Source organism: Pleurodeles waltl, chromosome 9 (assembly GCF_031143425.1).
Source record: "Pleurodeles waltl isolate 20211129_DDA chromosome 9, aPleWal1.hap1.20221129, whole genome shotgun sequence".
Lineage (NCBI taxonomy): Eukaryota > Metazoa > Chordata > Amphibia > Caudata > Salamandridae > Pleurodeles > Pleurodeles waltl.
This window is the reverse complement of record NC_090448.1, coordinates 210787251-210810305: the sequence shown is the minus strand read 5'-3', so window position 1 is coordinate 210810305 and position 23055 is coordinate 210787251. Positions and strand designations below refer to the sequence as shown.

Genomic DNA, 23055 nt, shown 5'->3' with positions numbered 1-23055 from the left:
TCATCCACTTAATTTGCAGTAATATTGGTGTCATATATTAACTCCCAAAAAGCTACTTTCCCGGTGCAGTGGTAAAGGTGTTTTCGCCGGCACTGCATTCTTTAACATCACATACACACACATCACTGCACCAATAAAAATGTTTTGTGATCCGGTCCTTGATTGCAAGATTACATTCACCTGTTACACCTATCTGACACTTTATCGTTCTCTTGCATACACACAAACACTCATTCATCAGTGACTATCACGAAAACTCACAAACAAAATACAACTCAGTGACAGCTCAGAAACATAACCATAACACTGCAACACACGGCATGCCAAAAAATTAATGTAGTTCTCCAACAGAAATACACACAGCCCACTAATATGACGAAGCAACAGCACAACATAACAACACAACAGTAAATTGAAGTGTTGTTACTGTATTCTTGTGTTGGTAAATTGTTTTACTTGGTGTTGTGTTTATGTTTTGTTGTTGTGGTGTGTTATTTAGTGACTTTGTTTTGCCATAATGCTGTTGTGTTGAATTGTGCATGTTGTTATGCAGCAGCCTTCAGGGTTGTTTTGTTGTGTCTTGTTATATTTGTATTTTGTGTTGTGGTATGTATATTAAAGTTCCACTGAAAACCATTTGAATTACAAGTCATGGGTGTTGGTATACAGCGGCTTTAGCTGTCCCACTTCCTCTGACATCCTTCATTTCAAATCCATGATGCAGACAGTGTCCTTAGTCAACAATTCTAATGCTCATTTTGTGATCTGGACCCGTGTGTTTCTAAACAATACTAAAATACGCACCTTGTGTGGCGCTATTCTCTTTTTTAAAGTTGCTGCAAGAATTTTGAGTGCAATCATATTTACCTTTACTAATAACATGTCATTCTAGGTCCTGGAATTGCACCCACTGTTAAGACTGGAGAGGAAGTTGGCTTTGTTGTGGATGCCAAGTCTGCTGGGAAAGGGAAGGTGACATGTACAGTGTTGAATCCAGACTATACAGAATCGGAGGCAGATGTCATTGAAAATGAGGATGGGACGTATGATATTTTCTACACCACTGCTAAGCCAGGACCCTATGTCATTCACGTACGCTTTGGTGGAGTAGACATTCCCAATAGCCCCTTCACCGTAATGGTAAGTCCTTTCTTCAGTTAGTAAATTAAAACAAAAAAGAAATATTGAACGTGATTGACCAAGAAAAGGCCTTTACATGTTGTTGTGTTTTTGTTTTGCATTTGTGACAGTACAGTACATTGTTACTACCCATTTGTTATGAAATTAACTTACCTTTGATTAAAGGGAGGGTGCGTAGATGCTCTGATCCCTGGTGGTGTGCTTCACTTTCAAGCGAAAATGAATGACATTGCTTAAAGTCCTGTACAGTAATCCAAGTGTGGTATGCACGTAATTCTGAACAGTTGTTGGATGGTTCCACAAATTCAGTGTTTTTTTTTATAGAGTGTGTGTTGAGATCAAAAGAATGCCCGATTGTGGGAACAGTAGGTGCTATCTTCTGACATGCTGGCTTGATTTTCCAGAGTTTAGAATCTGTCGGGATGTCAGGATCTAGTGAGGATGGCCAAGCGAAGTCATGTCCCTATAAATGTAGGTGTCCTCGGTTCTGTTAAAGCATCAGTGTTTGTCGGGTCATCTGTATCATTAAAAATTTGTCCAAGATAACCTGTGAAAAGTGTTGTTTCAGTTTACTTAGTGCATAGCTAAAAACAGTTGTCTTTTTAAAGTGAGTTGTGCATTCACCACAACACTGCTGTAACAGACACACTTACAGTAAACTATTGTGCTTAGTATTAGTCAATTTTAAACACTTGTGAATCGTTGTTACAGGCCCGGAGGGGTTATGAATACTTCACAGAGACACATCGTGACTGACATTTAGTAGGGATTATGGATTATGGATTATGGTAGTTATGTGAGTAGAGCATTGCTTAATTTGAGCCGGTGGTTGACACTTATTTTTGAGGCCCGGCAACATCAGGGATTTACTGTGAGCAAAAGACACCTCTGGGAAAGACAGAGGAAGAGAAAAACGAAAAAGCTTCACAAAGGGAGAAAGCAGAAAGCTGCAGAAGTGAGCTGAAGGGGCAGAGGGTGGCTGTGGATGGATTAAAGAGGCCCGAATTGGCTTTAGGATTACGCTGCCTCAGTATTCTGTATTCACACATTTAATTGCAGCATGCGCGTGTTTCAAAGGAGAGCTTTGGACACCGACACGTTTTTGTTCACAAATTAATCACTGGAGTAGAGGGTACCCCATCGTATATGTGCTGAGTGATCTGATGACCACTGGTCAACATGCTTAATTGTCTTTGGGTTATATAGTCTATGTGTTCTTTGAAGAAGAGATTAGTTTAAAATTGGCTTACTGTATGGTTGATCCTGGCAAATGTTTATTTTAGCTACTCCAGCATTGTATAAAAGAGTTGCAGCTATGTTTAAAACAAAACAGACTTCACATAGTGGTGTTTTTTGTTTCTGGGCTGTTATTTAGCAGTCACTATACAAACCTCCTGTTTTACTTCTCGTCTCGCCATAGCCCTAACTCCAAGAGCGTATTTTAATTTCATTTCTGTCACCGTTTGTCACTTTCAAGATGATTAATGTTAGTTTTGTATCTGTGCACTGGTGTAGTGCATTGAAGCACGTCGATGTTGTCTGCTAGGCTCTTATTGTTCTCTCTTTCTCTCTCTCTGTCTGTCTCTCTCTCCCTCTCTCTCTTGGAAAGTTGATTGTTTGCTTCTATAATATATGATTTTTGTTATAGTGAACGCCAGGATGAAAAACTGTAAACCAGTGATTCAGATAAAAGGCAAATGCGATTTCAAAAGTGCCGTCCACTTCAAACTGAATTTACAAAATATTGGACTAAATCTTTACAAGTACTTAAAATAAACAGCATCACAGAAACAACTACAGGGTCATATGTCCAAAGGGTCAGAGGACTTTCCTCGGGCAACCCCAAACCCCGATGTGATTAAAATAACTTGATTCACACAAACATTTTTTTCATTTCGAACTGCATCACTCTTCCTGGATATTTTTTCCAGTAAAGCACTGTTGTTTTTTTTTTCATTAATAAGAATATCGTCATTCACTTACCATAAATACTTCTGTCTTTTCATATGTACTAGGGCTAAAAAAACAAATGGCTTTTAACATATGCTAATAATGCTGGGAAATGTAAAACCTTTTTTGCTGTTCAGATAGGCCACATGAACATTGCACTGTTTGTTTGAGCAGGGCGTAGGCACAATCTTAACAATTTCTTGAGACATATGCTTGGCTCTCTGAGATTGGGGTATTCAGTTAGTCTTTGACTGCTCCTTGGTTTAGGGCCAATTTAACATAAGGACCTACTGTGTGCGTTCGCTGCCTCCAGCCGGAAAGCAACAACAGATTCCTCACTTCTCGCCCCCACATGGTGGCTACTGTGTGTGGTTGGCCATAGCAATGCAAAGTGAGTTGCAAGGATTCCTGATAATAGGGGACAGGAGTGTGGTGGAACCTATGACCACCAGCCCTGCTAAGCGTCACCAGTCAAAATGTAGGAGGGCTAGAACAGCATAATGCTCGAATGCGTGGGGCCTGAATGATAAAATATGATAAAAGTACTTGACCGGTGCCAAGGTTTTATCTAGATTTCCACATACTTGTGGGATCACAAATTTCCACAAGAGTGCCATTGGAAGTCTACGGAAGCCATAGATTTCTAAGTATACTTCATACCTTTTCGCCTAACTCCTTCCCGTTACTAAAGAGCAGTCAATCCTCAGAAGTTGGTACTGTGGAGTTGTATTTTTTTACACATGTACATTTTTGCCCATATGGCTGGCAGGTATGATTTTGCCCACTATTAGAAATCCATACCCTGGCAAGTAGCACACAATATGGGAGCGTTTGGGGATTGTTCGAACCCAATTGAAACACTTACATAAGCCTTTTTTGTATACAAATTGTGTATAATAAAGAAGTGGTAAGATTTGGAAACACATATACTGCCATCCCAGGTCTCTTGCCTTAGAATGCCAAATTCACCACCTATAACCCTGAATGTACAACATAAAGCATTCATCATACTTCCCAAGTTTCTCTATGGCGTGTTCACTACTTGAACATAAATGTCCACAGACCCCAACCTGTTTTATTAACATCCTTTGAAATGAACACTGGAAATCTCTTGTATTCAGTAACAAAAGCTAAACGGAGAATGTTTTGCACTATAATGAGATGTATCATTACAACTCTTCCACACAGTGGATAATTTTTCATAAAATCGATCCTTCCCCAAAAATCTCCTAGATATTTGGATGGGCAACATTTCTTTTCAAGGCAGAGATGGCTCTGTTCCTCTGCCATGTACTTTGGGGCTGGAACGCCAAAGCCCTTTTCTTGTGGGGCAACGTTATGTATCACATGAAATTCATGAGTTGGTGCTGGCTACCACATGGCAATGGCTGTAGTACAGAAACAAGAGAGCAACAGGGTCTGTTTGTTGGTGGTGAATTTTCTGTAAAATGTTTCCGTCAGCTAGGAAAGCTGCACGTGAAGAGGGAAGATCTGCTGAAGTTAAAAGTCAGTCTTGGAGCTTTACTTTTCAGCCCAAGAAAAGAAAATTCCATAGATTTTACCAATGTCTTCTTATTCTAATTGATAATGTTTAAATTGAGTCTGAGGCCAGGATTGTGCTCCTGTAGTGTGCCTAGCTTGGTAACTAGTTAGTCTGGCATTACTTTGAGATTGTTGTTCACAAACTCAATATTCTATCCATGATGTCATCATACATTATAGGTTTGGCTTTTTCCATGGCTAAGGACGCCCACAGTAGTTTTTCTGATTGTCTATTCTATCTGCACATTTGAATTTGCCTTACATTTTTATTTGCTCTTTCCTATCTACATAGTTAAAAGTCATAAGACAGTTACTGTCATCATAGCACATACATGGAAATCCCATATTACTCCACAAATGGTCTTCAGGGTCCACTGAAATGGCTGCAAAGCAAGCTGTGAGCCACAATAGAAAGCACCCATAAACATGAACTTAAAACATAAGCTTTTAATATTGTTAAAATGAGTATTGAGAGTATGCAGTTGGGATCCGATTTCATGGCCACGATCAAACTATCACGTTCATTTCCTAGGAGCACTGAGCTTCTAGCCCGACCTGAACTGAGCTATGGTGTAAGAGAAGAGACAAACTTAAACACGAGTAAACATAAAATGGAAGCGTTTCAGTAGTTATCGAGAATAAAAACCTGGAAATTCAAAACAGTTCAGCCAAGGTCCTCCTGAAACACCGATGGTGTGTTCTTATAGCAAACAATCCGCACTCTCCAAATATCCTGCACAGCACAGAAGGTTCCAACATTCATTACAAAGCTAGGATTTTAATAGGGCACTTCGGATTCAAAACAGACTAACTACAGAAAAACCGAGCAGCAGAAGAATTGCAACTCAGTATTTAAGTCAAAACACTTTAAAATTACATATAGTAAATGTAAAAAATACATGTCAGTACCGACTGCTTTATAGACGTAAATGGGGAGCTGCAGTTCGAGTGATAACATTGCGCTGGATGGAGAATACATTAAGTTAGCAAGAGTCATTGAAACAACACCTACTAAAAGGACAACTGCAATAACAGTACGCGATGGACACTGAGGTAAAGCAGTGATTACTGGATGCAGTAAAATAGAACAGCTTATGTGATCGGGACCTTACTCTATTTTGACTGTTTATTACATGTCTGCCATCTATTTCAGTTTTGTGGAATCAATATCTTTCTCTCTATCTCTCGCTCACGCTCTCCCCTCTCCTTCCTCTCTCGCTGTATATACATATCTATAGAGGGAGAGAGATATCTTTATGAAATATACTGCAGGAAATGTTTAAATCAAGGAATATACTGGTTGGAATTTCTCCAGCGTGTCATCGTAAGGTTGGGAACACTTGTACCAGTGAATTTTCCATAGATTTTAGCATTCTCATAAGAAATCGGAGAATTTTCTCTTTCTGCTCAACTCAAAATCAGGGAAAAATGGACGCTGTTGACTGCTATTAGTGACTGAAAGTGCATACAGATTGGACGTCTTAATGCATTGCAATCTACAATGGGAAAGAGTCACATAAATTGCATGAGTTTGTAATGAAAAACACCTCCAGTAAGTTGCTCAGTATTATCACATGTAAATTGAAAATGTAGCCGACTCATAGTGTGGCTGCAAAGGATTATTAGATATAGTATCCCCTTGAGTTGCCATTGTAACAACATAACTGTAATCTGTAGACTAAATGATGCCACAGTTCCACATGGCCTCTCTTATATTGAGTGTTGTTCTGCTGTTACAAATTTTCTGAGATGCCTTGTGTACCATGGTCTGCGGATCGCCTGCAAATGTGTTAGCAAAGCGCAAACACCTTGTACCAACCTAACCTCCTTCTACCACTAACCAGGCCGCAGAAGAAGTTCCGGTAATGATGCAGCAGCAGCAGCAAGTTAGTGCATACCCCCCTGGAATGGAACCCTTGGTACAAGTTATTTTTCTCTACATTTGCCTTTCCGTTGACATCTTCCATTTCAGAAATGACATGGCTGCTTTTTGGGGCTTTTTCCGCCTTTGCACCCCCTCTCTGATCATGTTTTCTTAACCTGTCCATTTGATTTGATCCCCGCTGCACTGAATGTACTGGAGACCGGCCTTTGATTTAAAAACACTACTTTTTCTAAACAGGCTTTTAGAAAGAGCTGTTGAAAAACATATTTCTTTGGGAGCGGAATGCATGTTTACACTTCTCCTGACATTTTCTGTTCATTTCGCAGGCTAAATATGTGCACATTCATCTTTTTCCATCCTTTTTTCTAGTGCCCAGCTTCAGAAATTGTGCTTAAAGTTTTTTTTCATTGCTTTTTTAGGGAAACCACATTTCAGAAATGTATGTATTCCAGGATTTACAGTCTCTCGTATTCATCCTCCTCCCTATACACTTTGCATTAAATTTATTTTCCAGGCCACATGTGATTAAACTGTTCTCTTTCAGGTTGAGCCATTGCGGGTTTCCATCTCACCACATTTTGGCTTTCCATTTCCATGCTGGTTTGTTGCAGTTTTGAAACATGCTGGAAATTTCACAAATAGATTGCATACAATTAAGAAGCTGGCACAAACATAATCATTTACTCCTTTAATTGGATGCAGTGTGCCTGCCATGCTACCATTGGTCCCTGAGAGAGTTGCATAATTATTCTAAAGTTGTTAGTCTAAGTCATGTTTTAGTTACAACTGCTGGTCTTGAAATTGCTCCAAATTTTAGCACTAACATACATCAAGCCACTGACTAATTTTGGTCTGATCCCAAGCAAAAATAGCAATCTATTTGTAAAAATTCCAGTTGCACTTGGAGAGTCTCATCTTTTAGTGTTTGTAGTTGACAACATCTTGTATTTTTCAGGTCTCAGAAACTAATTATGCTCCGGTCAGTGCCATGAATGGGCTAGGATACAGGCCGTTTGATATGGTTATTCCTTTTTCTGTAAGGACAGGAGAGATAACAGGTGAGAAGAAATTAATTTACTCTTGTAGAGTTGTGTTTAGTCTAATATATTGAAGTTTACTATTTATGTTCAACAAATCCAGAGGCTGGGAGGAGAACCTCCCCTATGGCATTTGCCCCCTGAATCCAATTAAGTGAGCACTTCTTCAGGTAGGACTCCAAATTGCTTTACAGACAGTAGAAAAGCTGGTTTTACAAATCTGTCCAATCCTCAGTAAGGTGGTCAAAATTATAGTGCTATCCAGAAGGGGAACATTACCCTCTTATTGAATTGCTGAGGGACAAGCTTATTTAGGTTTTACCTCAATCAGACATGTATTTTATTTTGAGTCCTGGAAGCTTTACAGTTGCTCTGACAATCACTGTTTCCAGCCAGATATTGACTCCCAGCATTAACAACAAATGGACTAGTTGTTAGCTGTGTGTTTGTCATGTACCTCTGGATGAAATCATTAATTGCAAAGAGGTCATATGAATCAGACCAAACACTGAATGCTGGAAAGTGAGGGATGAAAATGATGCATATCTTTTAGAAATTATCAAATGCATGGCTTTATAATTACAGTCAACATTGTATTAAAACATGTTACTGTAGTTAGACCTTTAAGTATGTAGTTCAGTAGTGATCTTCATCCTGATAATTTTGTAGTATTTCAGCTTCAAGTCAAGCAGTCACACTTGATTGAAGTTTTTCATTTTTGTGAGACAATATCAGAAACTTTGTATTGAAAATAAGTAGACTTTATCTTCACTGATCTTCTTTTGGTGGTTTCCCTCAGTTTGGGTTTGCAGAATCGTTACACTTGAAAGCTATCTTTTCCATTGTCTTTTAAGCAGCAATAAAAGGCCTTACGATTTTAACTCATGACCCTGAATTTCAAACATTATCTGTTTGAATGTTAAACAATTGGCTCCAGCTAATCCCATAGTCATATCTGGCTTGTGGTATTGGGTAAAAGTGAGGCATGTAATTTTATATTTCATGGCTATTGCTTGGCAAAGTTGTGGTCCAGCCACTGAATTTAAAATGTACAGATCTGTGTTCTAATCCTGGGTTTGCTTCTTGGCCAAAAATGTATGATTCTTGGCAAATCACTTGACTTCCCTTCTCTTCAAATAGTAAACATGTGCAATGTAAATATCTAAACCAACTGGACACTGCACAGTTCTATCCCAGTATAATATGCCCGCTCGTCAGTCAACATCACATTGTATTTTTTTTAATCCAGTGACAAACTGACACCACACAAGGTACTGCTGTAAGTTCAGTAACTTGTGATAGAGATGTTGTTGCTTCAATTAAATTGTTCTCTGAGCCAGTTCTGCGATTTCTTTAATCAGAAACAAAACTCTATCAAGATGTGCTTCCAAGTAGGGACGAAGAACTGTGCTACCTTTGGCCACCCCCTATGTTCTTTTCATCTTCCCCTATAGAAGCAGATTTGTGGATACCACCTAGTGTACTAATAAGATTAATTCAGGAACCAGAGACCTTCTCTTGTTTCTACAGACATGTGGAAGAGGAAGGTCCAGTCAGCTCTCCTCCTAACAGTATATTTTTGTTGAACTTACTTTTTTTCTTTTTTGACGCTATTTCAATCCCATAGTTAGTTATACAGACCCTATTTGATCACATGTGTTTATTTCAACTAATATTTTTTCAACTTAGAAATGTTTCCACATACCTTTTTTATATTATTTTGCCAACCTGATTTTCACCTTTACATATATTTGTTCAGTCTGCATTTGATTTTAGATGACTTGTGGTTTTGCATTCAGCGTTGTGACTCCTTTTTTTATGATGTTCTTCGCAGCTTAGACACAGTGCTTCCCTGTGATGGGCTACAGCATAAATAAACTCTTTCTATCTTTGAGCTGGTGAATGAATGGGCAGTTTCTTTTCTGTAGCGAAATGTACTTGACTTTTTGCCAGCTGGTTCCTGTTGCACTTAAAGTACATCTGACATCCATAAAGCTCTAGTCTTTGGTTAATCTTGGATGGGGGGGAAAGAAGACTGTAGACACTTTGGAAATACAGTTCCTTCACCTCATGACCTGCAAAATATTGGTTATTCATTTTAACATATTTAATAGCAAACAATAATGTATCCACTTTACTCTCAAATAACAGGCATCATCTTTATGTTACCATTAAGAGAGACTTAAACATAACTGTTGACCCACATTTTTTTTATCCCCCAGCATTTACATTTATACAGTAACTGGGGCTACTTTTATTCTTCCCAACAATTTAATTTTGGTCCATTAGAAGTATCTGGTAGAGTGGGGTACAACCAGTGCAGCCCCCATGTTAAGTCCAACATCCATCAGAAAGTTATGATTCCTATCTCATATAACAGTCTTTGACACTTTATTGTGCTAGGTGCCGGTTCCATTGGGTTCATGGTGGTGTGTCCTCTGAGTGTTTAGTTAGTTCCAGATGGCTGCCAAAATACAACAGCCTGTCTTCTATGAGGTGGCTTCCAGTATTCTACTATTTTCTGTGATTCGAATATACACATCCACTATCCATCTCTTCAGCAAAAAGGCTTCATTAGCCTTCCACACCAGTCGTATTCTCTACTTGGCCAATATTACTGCCAGATCCAAAAATACATGCACTTGCTTTCCTGCTTTTTTGTGTGGATTAAGGCCTAAACTGAAGGCCTCAGGTGTTCTATGTTTTTTGTAAGTTTAATATTTTTTATAAAAGGAAGAAAAACAGTGTACATGACTTCCAACAAGCTGATCCATTTGTAAAATGTTGTAGAACAAAGAAGGCAAATATTTCAACATGTTCAAACAGCGTATAAAACAATAGTAATGCTTGTAGTAAAATAGGTGTTAATGGAAGGTGGTCACGAAGAGTAATGTAGGAAGAGAGGAAAGAACAGTAAAATGGGGAAATGGAAATTAAAAGAAGGGGAAGAGAGAGAAAAAAAGAAAATTCAAGACATATACTACAATCAAAACCTCCTAAACAGTTTGGTAACAGATCAATAATAAAAACTTAAATAAAACAACATGGTGAATATACAGAATAATAAATGCAAACAATATACTGTAACTCGGCGATTAATGAGGCTGTACTGCTTGCAAGTGAAGTCAAATATCGGATAAGTGGTTCCCACAATGCTTTGCATATTGCAAATAAAGAGGTAGAATATAACTTATGCAGATCCAGACGGTGGTTATGACAAACTAAGTTTCACCTCTGTTGGAGAATAATAGTGTATGTAGATTTCCAGTTGGAAGTGAATACCTGGAAACCAATTGCAATCATAAGGTCGCCTAATTTGCCAAACATTTTGTTATGAGTCCATACATTACTCAGACCACCTAGAAATAAAGCAGCCATTGAGACTAAGTATGAATGTCAATAATGTCACCTATTCTTGTCTGTGTTTGATCCGAGAATAGAGAACGTTTAGGACAAAGAAAAAACTTGTGGATGTAGGTTCCACAATTTGTATTAAAATGGCAATAAGTATCTTGTTTGAGCAATTTAAATTTGAAAAAAAGTGCTAGGGTATAATGAAGCCTGTTATAAAAATAGTAAAGTGTTTGAGTAAGATTAGCTGGGTGTGTAGTATTATGAATGTTCTTCCATGAGGATATAGTCCAATTAGATTATAAATCTAATTCTCATATGAGTTCCATTTTGGATTGAGGTCTGTCTGTTGGAAGGGTGTTCAATGTTTTATATATGAAAACAACTTTGGAGGTGTTAATGATGGAGATGGGGGAAATCTGTGGACCATGACTCCAAATGGGGAGAGGATGGAAAGGATGTGTGGCATCATTGGTGGGGAGACCCCATCTCCCTGCTACCCATAAGCCCAGAGGTGCAAACATCGCATCATTTTTGAGGGAGGGGGGCTGCTATCCAACAAGCACTTTTAGCGCTGCCATGTTTCCTGCTGTGTGGGCTAAGCATGTGCCAATGGCGGGCCCGTCCATGCCCGTCAGAGCCCAGAGGACGATGGACTGGGCCACCCGTCTTTGGCTCATGATCCTGAAAGTACTAGTTTACAAGATTAAAGTATTTTGTGCATTTTGATTGTTCTAAAATGTAGAAATGGACAAGACAAAAGCTGTAGGAGGGTTCTCCATCTCAACCCCTCTTCCCATAACAACCTCTATAGATATGATGCTACAAAGGGGCATTGAGGTTATATCCACTGAAATTGAACTAGCAGTGAGGATATTGTCCATGGGTTCTAGTATGACATCTGGCATGACACCTCATGCCAATGCATCCCCTGCACCAACTGTTGCCCCGTTTAAAATGAATTGAGGTCAAGTTCATGCTTCGAATCCGGTTTCTCCTGAGGTCTGCTCAAAGTCAACCATGTCGCAGTGCGTCCAGGCGGATGGTACGCAACAGATCTGTGGAGGTTGTTACCCAAATTAATTCTCCCCCCATGCCATCTGTCTCGGCACAATCATCCTTATCAGCCTAGAAGGCTACTTAAGGGGGGGTATTGCATCTAAACCATTGCAGCCTGTACAGTTGTTGGAGGACTGTATTGCTCAAGTTAAGGATATAATACTTGTGGAACTTTCTCCAGTCCTAATTCGCATGACAGCAATTGAACAAGCACTGGATGATATTAAGAAATTTCAGATTCCAGCTCCCCAAGTTATAGGGCCCACAGTACCTGCCAGACCTGTGTCAGATAGCCAACATTTAGACTCTAAAACTCTGTTTTCCAACAAGAGTCGTAACTGTCTGCCTCTCTGTTCATCTCAGTGTGCCAATGCGAGCCACCAGGTGGGGCCAAATACCTGTAAGATCAACTCTGTAGGGAAGCCTGGGGCTAATGGATTTATTCGAAGCCATAGCCTTCTGCGATGAATCTCCCACCTGCATCTTGCCCTTATGTGTCTATACGAACTGGAGTCCCTCCTCTCTGTGAGGGTCAGAGGGAACCACACACAGAACTCACCAATAAAACACTGAACCGGCTCACACAGTACAGTGACTTCCCTTTCTCTTTGGCGAATAACATTCTTCTGATTTGCATAGTCGGACGAATCAGCTGGGGTTAGTGGATCACCCAGAAGATTGTGTCATCATTAATTTTAGATCTCTACTAGTAGTGCAGAACCTGCTTTTTGGTCATTTAAGTGAACAGGTAGGTGAGTTGAGTACTGATTTGCTGCCATTAGGCTATTTTTATAAACCAAGTTATTATTCCTGACACGATTCTACCATAAAGAAGAAAAACTTATGTCCACTATCTGTACCCAATTTTGTTTCTAATGGCCTACTAAGCAATCATGATGTATACAGAGTCCTCATTTCTAACCATTAGGATGTTCTAACAGGAGTAGATTGGTTCACTTATGATACTTGTGTTACTCCGGCTCTTGTTCATTGTTAGAATAATAGAGAGCTCCTTGGGAGGTACTACCCTTCAGGGTGTTGGGAGGAAGCAGCAGATTGATGTCACTGATGATGATCGCAGCTCAAGTGAGTACAAACAATTGGGACCCGGTTTAGGACAGAACATGGAGGTACCCTCGAAAGAGCACAAACAGGACTATCAGCAATCAACCACTCTATTGTGTTGGCTGGGCTTGAGCTCAGACGAGCCCGTACTGGGTCAGAAAAACAAAATCAGCATGAACATTTTATTCACAAGCCATTGATACAGCCCTGATATAGCCCTTGTAATAGTACGAGGGAAAGTAATACAAGGGACAGTGCTGCCCCATCTGCTCTGGGCAGATCATTTGAGAACGGACGGGGGGGTGCCAACTAGGGCTGGATATGTTGGTGATCCTGTCACAAGACATTTAACTCCCCCTACTAAGTTAGTTTCTTTGAATGTTGTAAGGCTAGTTTCCAAACTAAATTGCCCAAATTGGTGCTATTTTGTAGACATGCACAATCTTTGCCTTGTGCATCCTGCAGGCTTTGTTAACTTTAACCAGGAAGCTTCAACAAAAGGAAGGGGCAGGCCCTTGTGGGGGACTTACAAAATTGGTCAGTACTATGCTCACCTGTGTGGCCAAGGAAATCATGATAGGTTCTCCCAGTATTTTGTGTGTTAGTATGACATTTCTGCGGAAAGTTTTTTTTCAATATTTATAATGTGTACTTAAGACCAGTGGAGAATAAAGTTGAATCCCCAGTTAGAGAGCTACTGAACTCAAACATGGCAGCACCACCGGTTGGGGTGTTAAAAATTGTGGGTGGGGATTTTAGTTGCCAATATGAACCACTAGATTTTAACAGTGAAGCCCTCACCCAGGATGAAGACAGAATATGAACAATACCAGAATTAGTAATCCCTCCCTTTAAGAAATGGCCTCGCCTGGCACTTCAATTAAGTGCATTGACAGTAAATAAGGGTATATGAGCTTGTAATGGCAGAACTATTTCTTATGGGGAAGGAAATCATACTCCCAACCACATCCAAAGTACTAGTCTTATTGATTATATACTGGTGGATGTAAGGATCTGGCAGCACTTAATAGACATGGCCTTAACACCCCGACAAGATAGCAGTCATAATGCCCTAATTCTTGTTATGGAGATCCCTGCTCGCAGTAGTCAAGGTAGCTGCATTGAGTCATTTCATAGAAGATTAACCAACAATCGGCGCAGAGTCAAGTGGAGTGTCATGATAAAATCCCAAGAGCTTTTTGGGACTAATTTTAAATTAATAGCTGAAAGTATTGGGGATTTCTCCTTCTGGATCTAGCATTGGACTCTAGAAAGGATTGATAACATGCATAACCATATGTACACAGAATTAAATAGGCATTTGTATGTGGAGACTAAGCAGGTTGTAAGTAAGGAAATCTCCCCATCCTGGTATAACAAAGCATGTGAAAGTGCCAGGAATGCACTTACTGTCGCAATTAATCAGCAAGATAGAATGCTGATTCAAGCTATGAGGGCGGCGTACAAAAACAGTATGAAAGAAGCAAAGAGAGCCTGGAAATGCGGGAAATGGGAAGAACTGCTGGCTATGGCCAAAGACTGGGACCATAGTTCCTTTTGGAACATGGTGCCCATGGGTAGCCGAGAGGGACACTGCCCTATTGAGAATCATGTTGTTGCCACCAAATGGGTTGCCATTGCTCCCTTTTGTATTTCATGGTTGGGTAACCTATTTCACTCCAAAGTGGTCCATTGGGCCCAAAGGTAGCAAGCCTAAGTGGTGTGAGTGAAGGTGTGGAGATTCCTCCTATTTTAATCCTGAAAGTGAGTGTGGCTATTAAGATCGTTCCTAATAAAGTTCCAGGGCTTGACAAAGATCCTGGGAGATTTGTGCTTAGATAAGATTGATAGTTGGAGCCCCTACTTAACATTCATGTTTTAATGCCATCATGAAAGGGACACCTATCCCTCTCATCCTGGGCAGGGGCAGAAATAATACTGATTTTCAAAAAGGTATTCCGATCCGTCCCCATAAACTACAGGTCTTTAAGCCTTATCGACAGCTCCCAAAAACTGTTCAGTCGAATCATCTTGGAAAGGCTGCAAGAGTGGCTGACAATGAATTCGATTTTGACTCTACTGCAAGCTGGCTTTCGGGAACACAACTGCATTGTAGATCAAGTGTTTGGACTCCTGCTAGTATTTTGGAAAACAGTGGTTCTGAGCGGTGGTCGACTTAATGTAGTATTGTAGACCTACCATCTGCGTTCGCCCTGGTGCCAAGACCCACACTCTGTCCTGTACTAGCTGAAATAGGAGTTCCTAACTATCTCTTGGAAATTATTATCAGGCTCCATTAACGTAATTATGCCAGGTTGGATGTGGCCAGCTGGGAGAACTGACCTACCCATTTGCTGTAATTAAAGCGGTTAGACAGAGCTGTGCCCTTGATTCTACTCTTTTTACGTTATATGTTAACAATCTGGTATTCCACCAGGATCAGTGCAAGAGTAATGCCACAAGCCTGGCAAACATCAAGGTCCCTGCTCTTATTTTTGCAGATGACATGCTTCTGCTCTCAAAATTACCAGTGGGGATTTCAATATTTTCGATAGTTTCCATAGCTTCTGCAGACAGAGGGTCCTTGAAATTAAAATGGGGGCCTGGTGAAAATGCATCAAGACACCCAATTCCGTCCTATGTTACCAGTGATCGAAATTTACAAACATCAGGCCCTAGGAGCGGCTCTAAATGGTGTGGAGTTAGCTGCTTGCTGGCAGCTGAAAATGATTTTTGCCTCAGTTGATGGGCCTCCCCATCAGTACCCCTCTGCTCCCTCTCAGGTTAGATATGAGGTTCAGGAACATCTCCAATGGGATTGGTGTGAGATCCATTGTTCATTGGAGAAGGATGTGGACCACTCCTAAGCTATGCAGTTATCAACAGGGCCTCGAAGAATTTCTACATATACTGTGCTCAGGCAATATTCCCTGAATTAAGTATGTCGAAGAGACCATTATAATGATTGGGGATGAGAGATGTGAGCTGCCTTGTCTTTGCTGTTCCACGGTATTTGTTATTGATGTGGAAAATAAGGCAAAAGCTGAGTTCCCAGCAAACTGACCCTGGCACTACTGATGTATTTTGTGTCTACTAAATACTCATCTCCTTACATATTATAGCACTTTATTTGAATGATGAGAATAATAAAAGATTTTAGTGTTTTAACAAGGTATCTACACTATTTGCTTGCTGCTACATTGAATTACATTTTTTACAATGTATTAAACTGGAAGTATTTATTGTGTATTGTTTTATTGTTATTTAGATTTGGTCATGGTTGCACTTGAACTTGTACTATTATGGCACTTTGCGGAAATAAAACTTAATGATGATGATGATGATTAAAAGCAAAAAAGGAAATTGACCCCAACAAAAGACTTGGGTAACTTCAGGAATTGGAAAGATATACAAGATAGTTTCCAATTCCAGAAAAAGCGAGATAAAAGATTTTCAATGGCTATGAAATATTTCCCAGGAAATTTAATAGGTAGCATCATAAGATAAAAATTAATGATAGGACGTATCATCATTTGGATTGTATTAAGGCAACCCCACCATGATAAAAATAATGGTGACCAACCCTTTGTTCGTTTAGCAATTTTAGAGAGAAGAACATCCATATTAGATTGTACTGCATCTCTAAGATTATTGTGGTACCAGATACCCAGATATTTTATTTTGTCAGGGTTCCAGGATAAGCCCATTCCTGTGAAGCGGATTTTGAAACAGAACTTACTCAAAGGGGTCTCTTCAAACTTTTTTATATTATGTTTATACCCAGACACCTTTGAATATCATCTTAACTCTTCAAAGGAATGTGTGAGAAAAGATTCTGGTTTGGAAATATAAGGAAGGATGTCATCCACGTATGCTGAAAATTTTGTGTGTACATTGTTTAGGTAGAAACCAGAAAAGTCGTTGGCATGTTTTAGTCTATGCAGAAAGGGTTCAAGAGCAAGAATGAATAACAAGGGCGATAAGCAACAACAACAAGAGAGAATGCTTAAGTTTGGGGGCTCTGCTAAGGATAGGATATTTAGAAAAACACAAATTGTCTACAGTAGTTCTATTTTATGCAAACCCGGACTGTTCAATGTGTACTAGATCGGGGATGTGATCATTAAGTCAGAGGGCTAATGCTTTACAGTCACTGTTTATCAGTGATATAGGATGATCATTTTTGTATTGGGATTGGTCACTATGCTTTTTTTTGGAATGAGACAGATCATAGCTTCTGTAAGGGAGCCAGACAATTTATTCAGTGAGAGAAAATAAAAAAGTGATTTCAATAATTTAGGGAACAGTAATTTTGGTAAATGCTGGTAGAATTCGACCTTGAAATCATCGGGACCAGGCGCTTTACCTGTAGGGAGATGTTTGACAGCTGAAAATAATTCTTGCTTTTGTAGTGGTTGCTCGAGAGAAATCAGTGTGTGTGGACTTGTGCATTGTATGGTGATAAAATAATGTCTTGATGGACTCCTCAAAAGGTGTAAATTCAGTGGTTTACAAGGTTTAATAATAATGCTTTGTGGGCCTTATCGTAATTGAGTGCCGGTCGTTGAAGGCATCCAAGATTTGTTTACAGTCACAACCCAGAATGAAGTTTACAGTAGAGTATTGTGCAATCTTTTTAGAGATAATTCTCTACGAAGTTAGGTCAGGGTGCCTACAACCATAAACATTCATAATCATATAAGTGATGTCATCAATTTTAAGTTGAACTAGTACCCATCTACATTCCTTGTCATTCTCCTGGGAAACAAGTGATTTGTTTACATTTTTATGACACAATATTGCTGCACCATTTTTATGCAGCATAGAGGGGAAAAATAAAGTTCAACCACTCATTTTTTTAAACGTTTATTAATGTCCACATCAGTAAGATGCGTTTCTTGAAGTAATGCAAATTGGCATTTTAGACTAGAGAGGTAGAGAAAAACATGTTGCCATTTAATGGGATTTTTCAAACTTTTAACATGCCATGTTGTTATTCTGAGCTTCCTTCTGGAAGAAGTCTTCAATAAACCTGAAAAGTATACATAAGCATCTTAATTGTGAACTGAGGAAGTATCCACTTAAAAACGAATTGAGGAGAAAATGACAGATAGAAAAAAGAAGAAAAAGATAAAGAAGAATTAGAGGGAGTAAATCCCCCAAAATGAGGAAAACTAGTAGGCAACACAGGAAGAAAGATCCTTGGTTGCAATAATATTGTTACAAAACATAAAGAACATCCCAAAGGATATGGACGATATATAGCTCCTAAAGAAGATAGAACCAGACTCGCCTTGGCAAACAATGAAGTAAAAACATGGTAAACTTAAGAAAAAATGCAAATTACCACTAGATAGGGATATGAAGGTTTGAACGTTGCAATATTAAACAGTTACTAGGGAGGTCAAAACAGAGAGATAAATAGGGCAAGATAAAAAACTTACCGTGTTGGCAAAGAAAGTCCTGCCATTGAGAAGGGTCCTCAAAAGTGTAAGAGTTCTCCTTGTAAGTAATTTTGAAAAAACAATGGTGGACTGAACCATATTTAATGTTCATGTAGTTCAGTTGCGGATGAAATTCAAGGAAGCATTTCCTTCTGGCAGCTGTTGCATTAGAGACATCCTGCAAGAAATATACCCTGTGACCAGACTACTGTAAGCGCCCCACTTGTTTGGTTGCAGAGAGAATATACTTTAAGTTGGTGTACTACAAGAAGAAAACAATATGCTCCAGGGTCTGGAGTGAGGAACTGTAGCAGATGGCTTGGGGTCCAGGCAATGAGCTGTTTGAATGTTTCGCTGGTTGCGCTCCTGTAGATGGACAATGGAAGGGATTGCCTTTTGTGAAAAGGATATCATGTTGGGACCCTTTGAATTTCTGGTATACCATAAAGCCACAGGTGTTTTCTCTGATTCCTGTTTTTTGAGTCTCCAGTGGTCTTTTAGAGTAGCTCAACTTCTTTTGTCAGCGGAAATACACTGGGATAGATTCCTCTTCATCACTAATATACTGCTGTATGGCTGTAATACATTGGTCAATAACGTCCTCTAGAGTGAAAGGAGGTGGTGATTTGGAAGGAGTTTCCAAGTCTTTCTTAGGTTTTTCGACTGAAGCAGGTTTTTTTTTTTTTTTTTTTTTTTTTTTACAGAGATGCAGAGGCTGACACAGAATCTACCATCCAGAAGTTGTTGGTGCCATCTATTAGGACTGAGATATACATCAGGGACAAGATCCCATTGATGATTTTTATAATGAATAATAAGCTTGGTTGTGGATGGGAGAGGTGTGCTCTTTTCCTTCTGCTTCAAAGATCTGCCCATAATGGAAGATTAAGTGGCCAAACGTGTTCCAATTAAAAACAAAGCCATGCAAATGAAGAGACAATACCTCCAGACACACCAGAATAAAAGGACCCAGTGTGATGTCAAAATCAATTGTTAAGCATGACCAGAGGAATTGGAAGACACAGAAGCACCTGCCGTGAATTTCAGACATGTGATGGGTAATAACAGAATCCCATGTGGCAGGGAGTAATCATCGATACTAGCAACACAAAAGGATGATGGACCGAGTGCTGAACAATGCAAACACACCCCCAGTCACAGATCTGGGTTTAATCCATTGTTCTTTTGTTCACCATTCCACCCTAGTTTGGACCCAGACATATGCAAATCAGTCTTGACCCTGTTCCTCATGGGAACAGTCCAGCCCGAACTGCCAAGCCAGGTCCTCCCTGGACCGGAAACAAGCATCCTGGGACCGGTTTCAGGGTATCACCCTTCATCAGCCAGGCTAGCTTGAATCCAGTGGCACAGTGAGCAAGGGACCCACGTCTGGGCATATCCTTCTCACTTAGGGCAACTTTAGCCACACAGAAGGATGATGGACGGATTGCAACAGTGGATCAAAGGATGCAGACTCAATCGAAATCTGACAGGATGGATGGATGGATGGGTGTATGAAAGGATGGGAGGGTAAAAGGGAGCTTTATTGGATTGGTGGGAGAAAGAATGGCAGAGGAAAGGATAATCTGAGAGGATGGATGGGTGGGTGAAATAATGTCCTAGGAAAAGGAATTCTGAGAGGATAGATGAATGGCAAAGTAAATCGAAATCTAAGAGGATTGATAGTTGGATTAATGGATGGACAAAAGGTTCAGTTAGTGGACGAAAGGCTTTATTAATGGATGAGGAAGTGAAATTATGGATGCATGGGTGGATGAATGCATGCATAGATGATTGACGTGAGAATGGATGAATGGAATGTCCAATGGTTGGATGGAATGGTGAAAGATTCAATGATGGATAAAAGAATGAATGGGTGATAGAATGTAAAGGTGAAATGGTGGCTATCAGTTGGATGGTAGGGTGAAAGGATGAATAGATAAATGCTTGGATGTAAGAGGCAAGGAAGCTCTTCTAGGGAGGTTGAGTCTCATTTGCTTTGCTTTGCTTGCTTAGTACCATCAGACCTTATGTTTAAAGTGTTGGGTATTTTAATGTTCTAGTTACTCCCCTGATTAATTTTGTAGTTGTCAACTTTGGTTCTCAATAGGTCTTATGCCATTTGACCTACTAATTCATAGTAAAGCTCAAGTTCTCTATAGGCTTTATGTTAATGAGTGAATCATCCATCAAAGGAGGCATTCCAAATGCACAGGCCTTCAAACATATAGCGTTCTTCCGCAGGACATCATTGACTGACATTGAAGAAAACCTTCATCCCCAGACTTTTATCAATTCGTCTCTTATGATACAATTTAATTTATGTCTTGGTTGAAAAAAGTATTCCCAGAACAGTTTACACATTCTGCCTGTGATAATGAGGTCTCCCTTCAATTTCCAAATACCATGTTCTTGTGGCCTTCTCGCAAAAGCTGAAGATCATGTTCCTCAAATGTAAGTTTAAATGATGCCTCCAGCCTATGTCAGGCCAACCTGGTACTTCTCTGTACCTAGGGATGAAAAATGGTGGGCATAAGATAGTTAAACATATTAATGAGAGAGGATATTTTCAACATGGATTTCACTCTAAAGATGAAAGGCAGATTAGGTGTAATTTTGAAGTTTAAGCTGATGTCATGGTGCAGTGATTTTTTTGTTTAAGTGATTGCTTTGTGCTTACTGCCAGTGCTGTTTATTTTGAAGGATGACTCTTAGACAAGCCTTCATATACTTACACATAAACCAAGCATTATTGAAGTGGTGTACAGGATACGAAAAAGCCAAAGAAAACATTCTGTAAAGCCTAACACTAATATTTGATGATATCTCTTTACAGAAAGATGTCATACCTCGAAAGAAACCACAGCTCTAGGGAAATATTTTAGTAAAATAATCCAGAAGCACCATTGTTTTTTTATATTTTTCAGAAAAACGTGTAATTAATTCTCCAGTTTCAAAGGGACTTGCAAAGAATTCCAAAGAGGTGTGACCATGGTGCCCGCAGCACTCAAGGCCCTTAGGGACACTGGTCCTGATTTAGAGTTTGGCAGACAAAGATTACTCCATCACACATGACAGACGTCCCCTTGGCCTCATTACAAGTGTATTCTATCCGGTGGCACTTATTACAAGGCGTACAGGGTATCAGTCATATTTCAGCGGAGTAACCCATCCACCAAAATCTAAATCAGGCCCACTTTCTGCAGTCCTACACTTTAAACCTACAAGTCATTGATTTCTGGTGTTTTAGTCTAAATAGTTGATTTGAAACACAAGACGACAGTGCCCAGAAAGCATTGGTCTATCACAAAGGTCCAGTACTAAAAACAGTGTCCATAATGACCTGAAGGGAAATTATCATTATAGTTGTGGCAATGTTTGCAAAAGACTGCTTCCCCATCCTGGGTAACTTAAAAGTCTCCAGGTGTTTTGTCTGCATGTGCTCCATGTGCCTCCTTAACCCTTATGTTCATTAGCACAATACTTTGAGCTCCAATATTAATGGCCACCAGTTCTAAGTTCTGAGGTCTTTATTGGAATGAGGATTGACTCTTCGATTGGGTGGTTGGAAAACCTAAATTGAAGGAAAATCTAAATTGATTATCATTGTTCTTTGATGAAATCAGCTGTTTTTTTGTGAGTTATTTGAAGCAAGCTCTTCATGGATGACTTTAATGTAGAATTTTACATTGCCTTACAGGTGAAGTTCATATGCCTTCAGGAAATACTGCACCTGCAGAAATTGTTGATAATAAGGATGGCACAGTAACAGTTCGATACACACCAACAGAGACAGGGCTGCACGAGCTGCATATAAAATATAATGGTCTTCATATCCCAGGTGAGTATGGAATGTTGTTATTTGACATTCATATTGGATTTGGGTTTTCTGGTTGCATGCATGACAGTTGTTTTAGCTTCTTGGGTTCTGCTTTGGTTTTTTTTTTTTTTTTTTTTGTGTGTCACTCCGTACTAGAAAATTAGAAATTAACTTCATTTTAACTGGCCTAAATAGTTTATCTTTTAAGCTTCTTTAATAGCGTTTTTGCATTTCTACAATTAAAAGGAAAGAATGTTTTAAACGATGCCACAGCAGTGCCTGAAACTGATTAGTGTAGCACCCTTACTCTGAAGCTGGTGGATCATGCACTTGATTGCCAAAATGCTCCTATGTCTATCGTAAATCACTACCGAGATCCATAAACTGAGGTCTGTTTCATTGGTACTTTCAGTGAGTCTTTTGGTGTACATATTGTCTTTAGTTGGCATTGTTGAATTCTACACATTAAATTTAGGACCTTATTTAGAGTTTGTCAGAGTGGGTACTCCGTCAAGACGTAGCGGATGTCCCATCCACCGTATTACAGTTGTATTACAGTTGTATTACAGCTTGTTACACTAAGCAGTATAGCTGCCACATTTTGATGCAGAACCCAGTACTCAAACTCTAAGGCCCTTAGTCTCTGATGACCCACACAATCCTTTTCTTCTCGCTTTCATGTTCATGGTATGAATCCTTCCCTTTCAGAGCCTTCATCAGTGAGATTTCCGATGTTCGGGGAGGGAATGGATGCCTTTTTTG

The 23055-nt window shown here is 39.6% G+C and overlaps 1 protein-coding gene across 4 annotated transcripts in view; it reads left to right on the top strand.

Annotated features, from left to right (window-relative positions):
• FLNB (filamin B) overlaps window positions 1–23055 on the top strand; it is a 455875-nt gene that overhangs the window by 345621 nt on the left and 87199 nt on the right. For 2 of the 4 annotated variants that reach the window (XM_069206566.1, XM_069206564.1), the window contains 4 exons: window positions 893–1140; window positions 6477–6551; window positions 7473–7575; window positions 22174–22314. In XM_069206566.1, the coding sequence (XP_069062667.1) occupies window positions 893–1140; window positions 6477–6551; window positions 7473–7575; window positions 22174–22314 (567 nt within the window). The remainder of the gene's footprint in view (window positions 1–892; window positions 1141–6476; window positions 6552–7472; window positions 7576–22173; window positions 22315–23055) is intronic. The other 2 variants (XM_069206567.1, XM_069206565.1) reach the window with 1 other exon arrangement.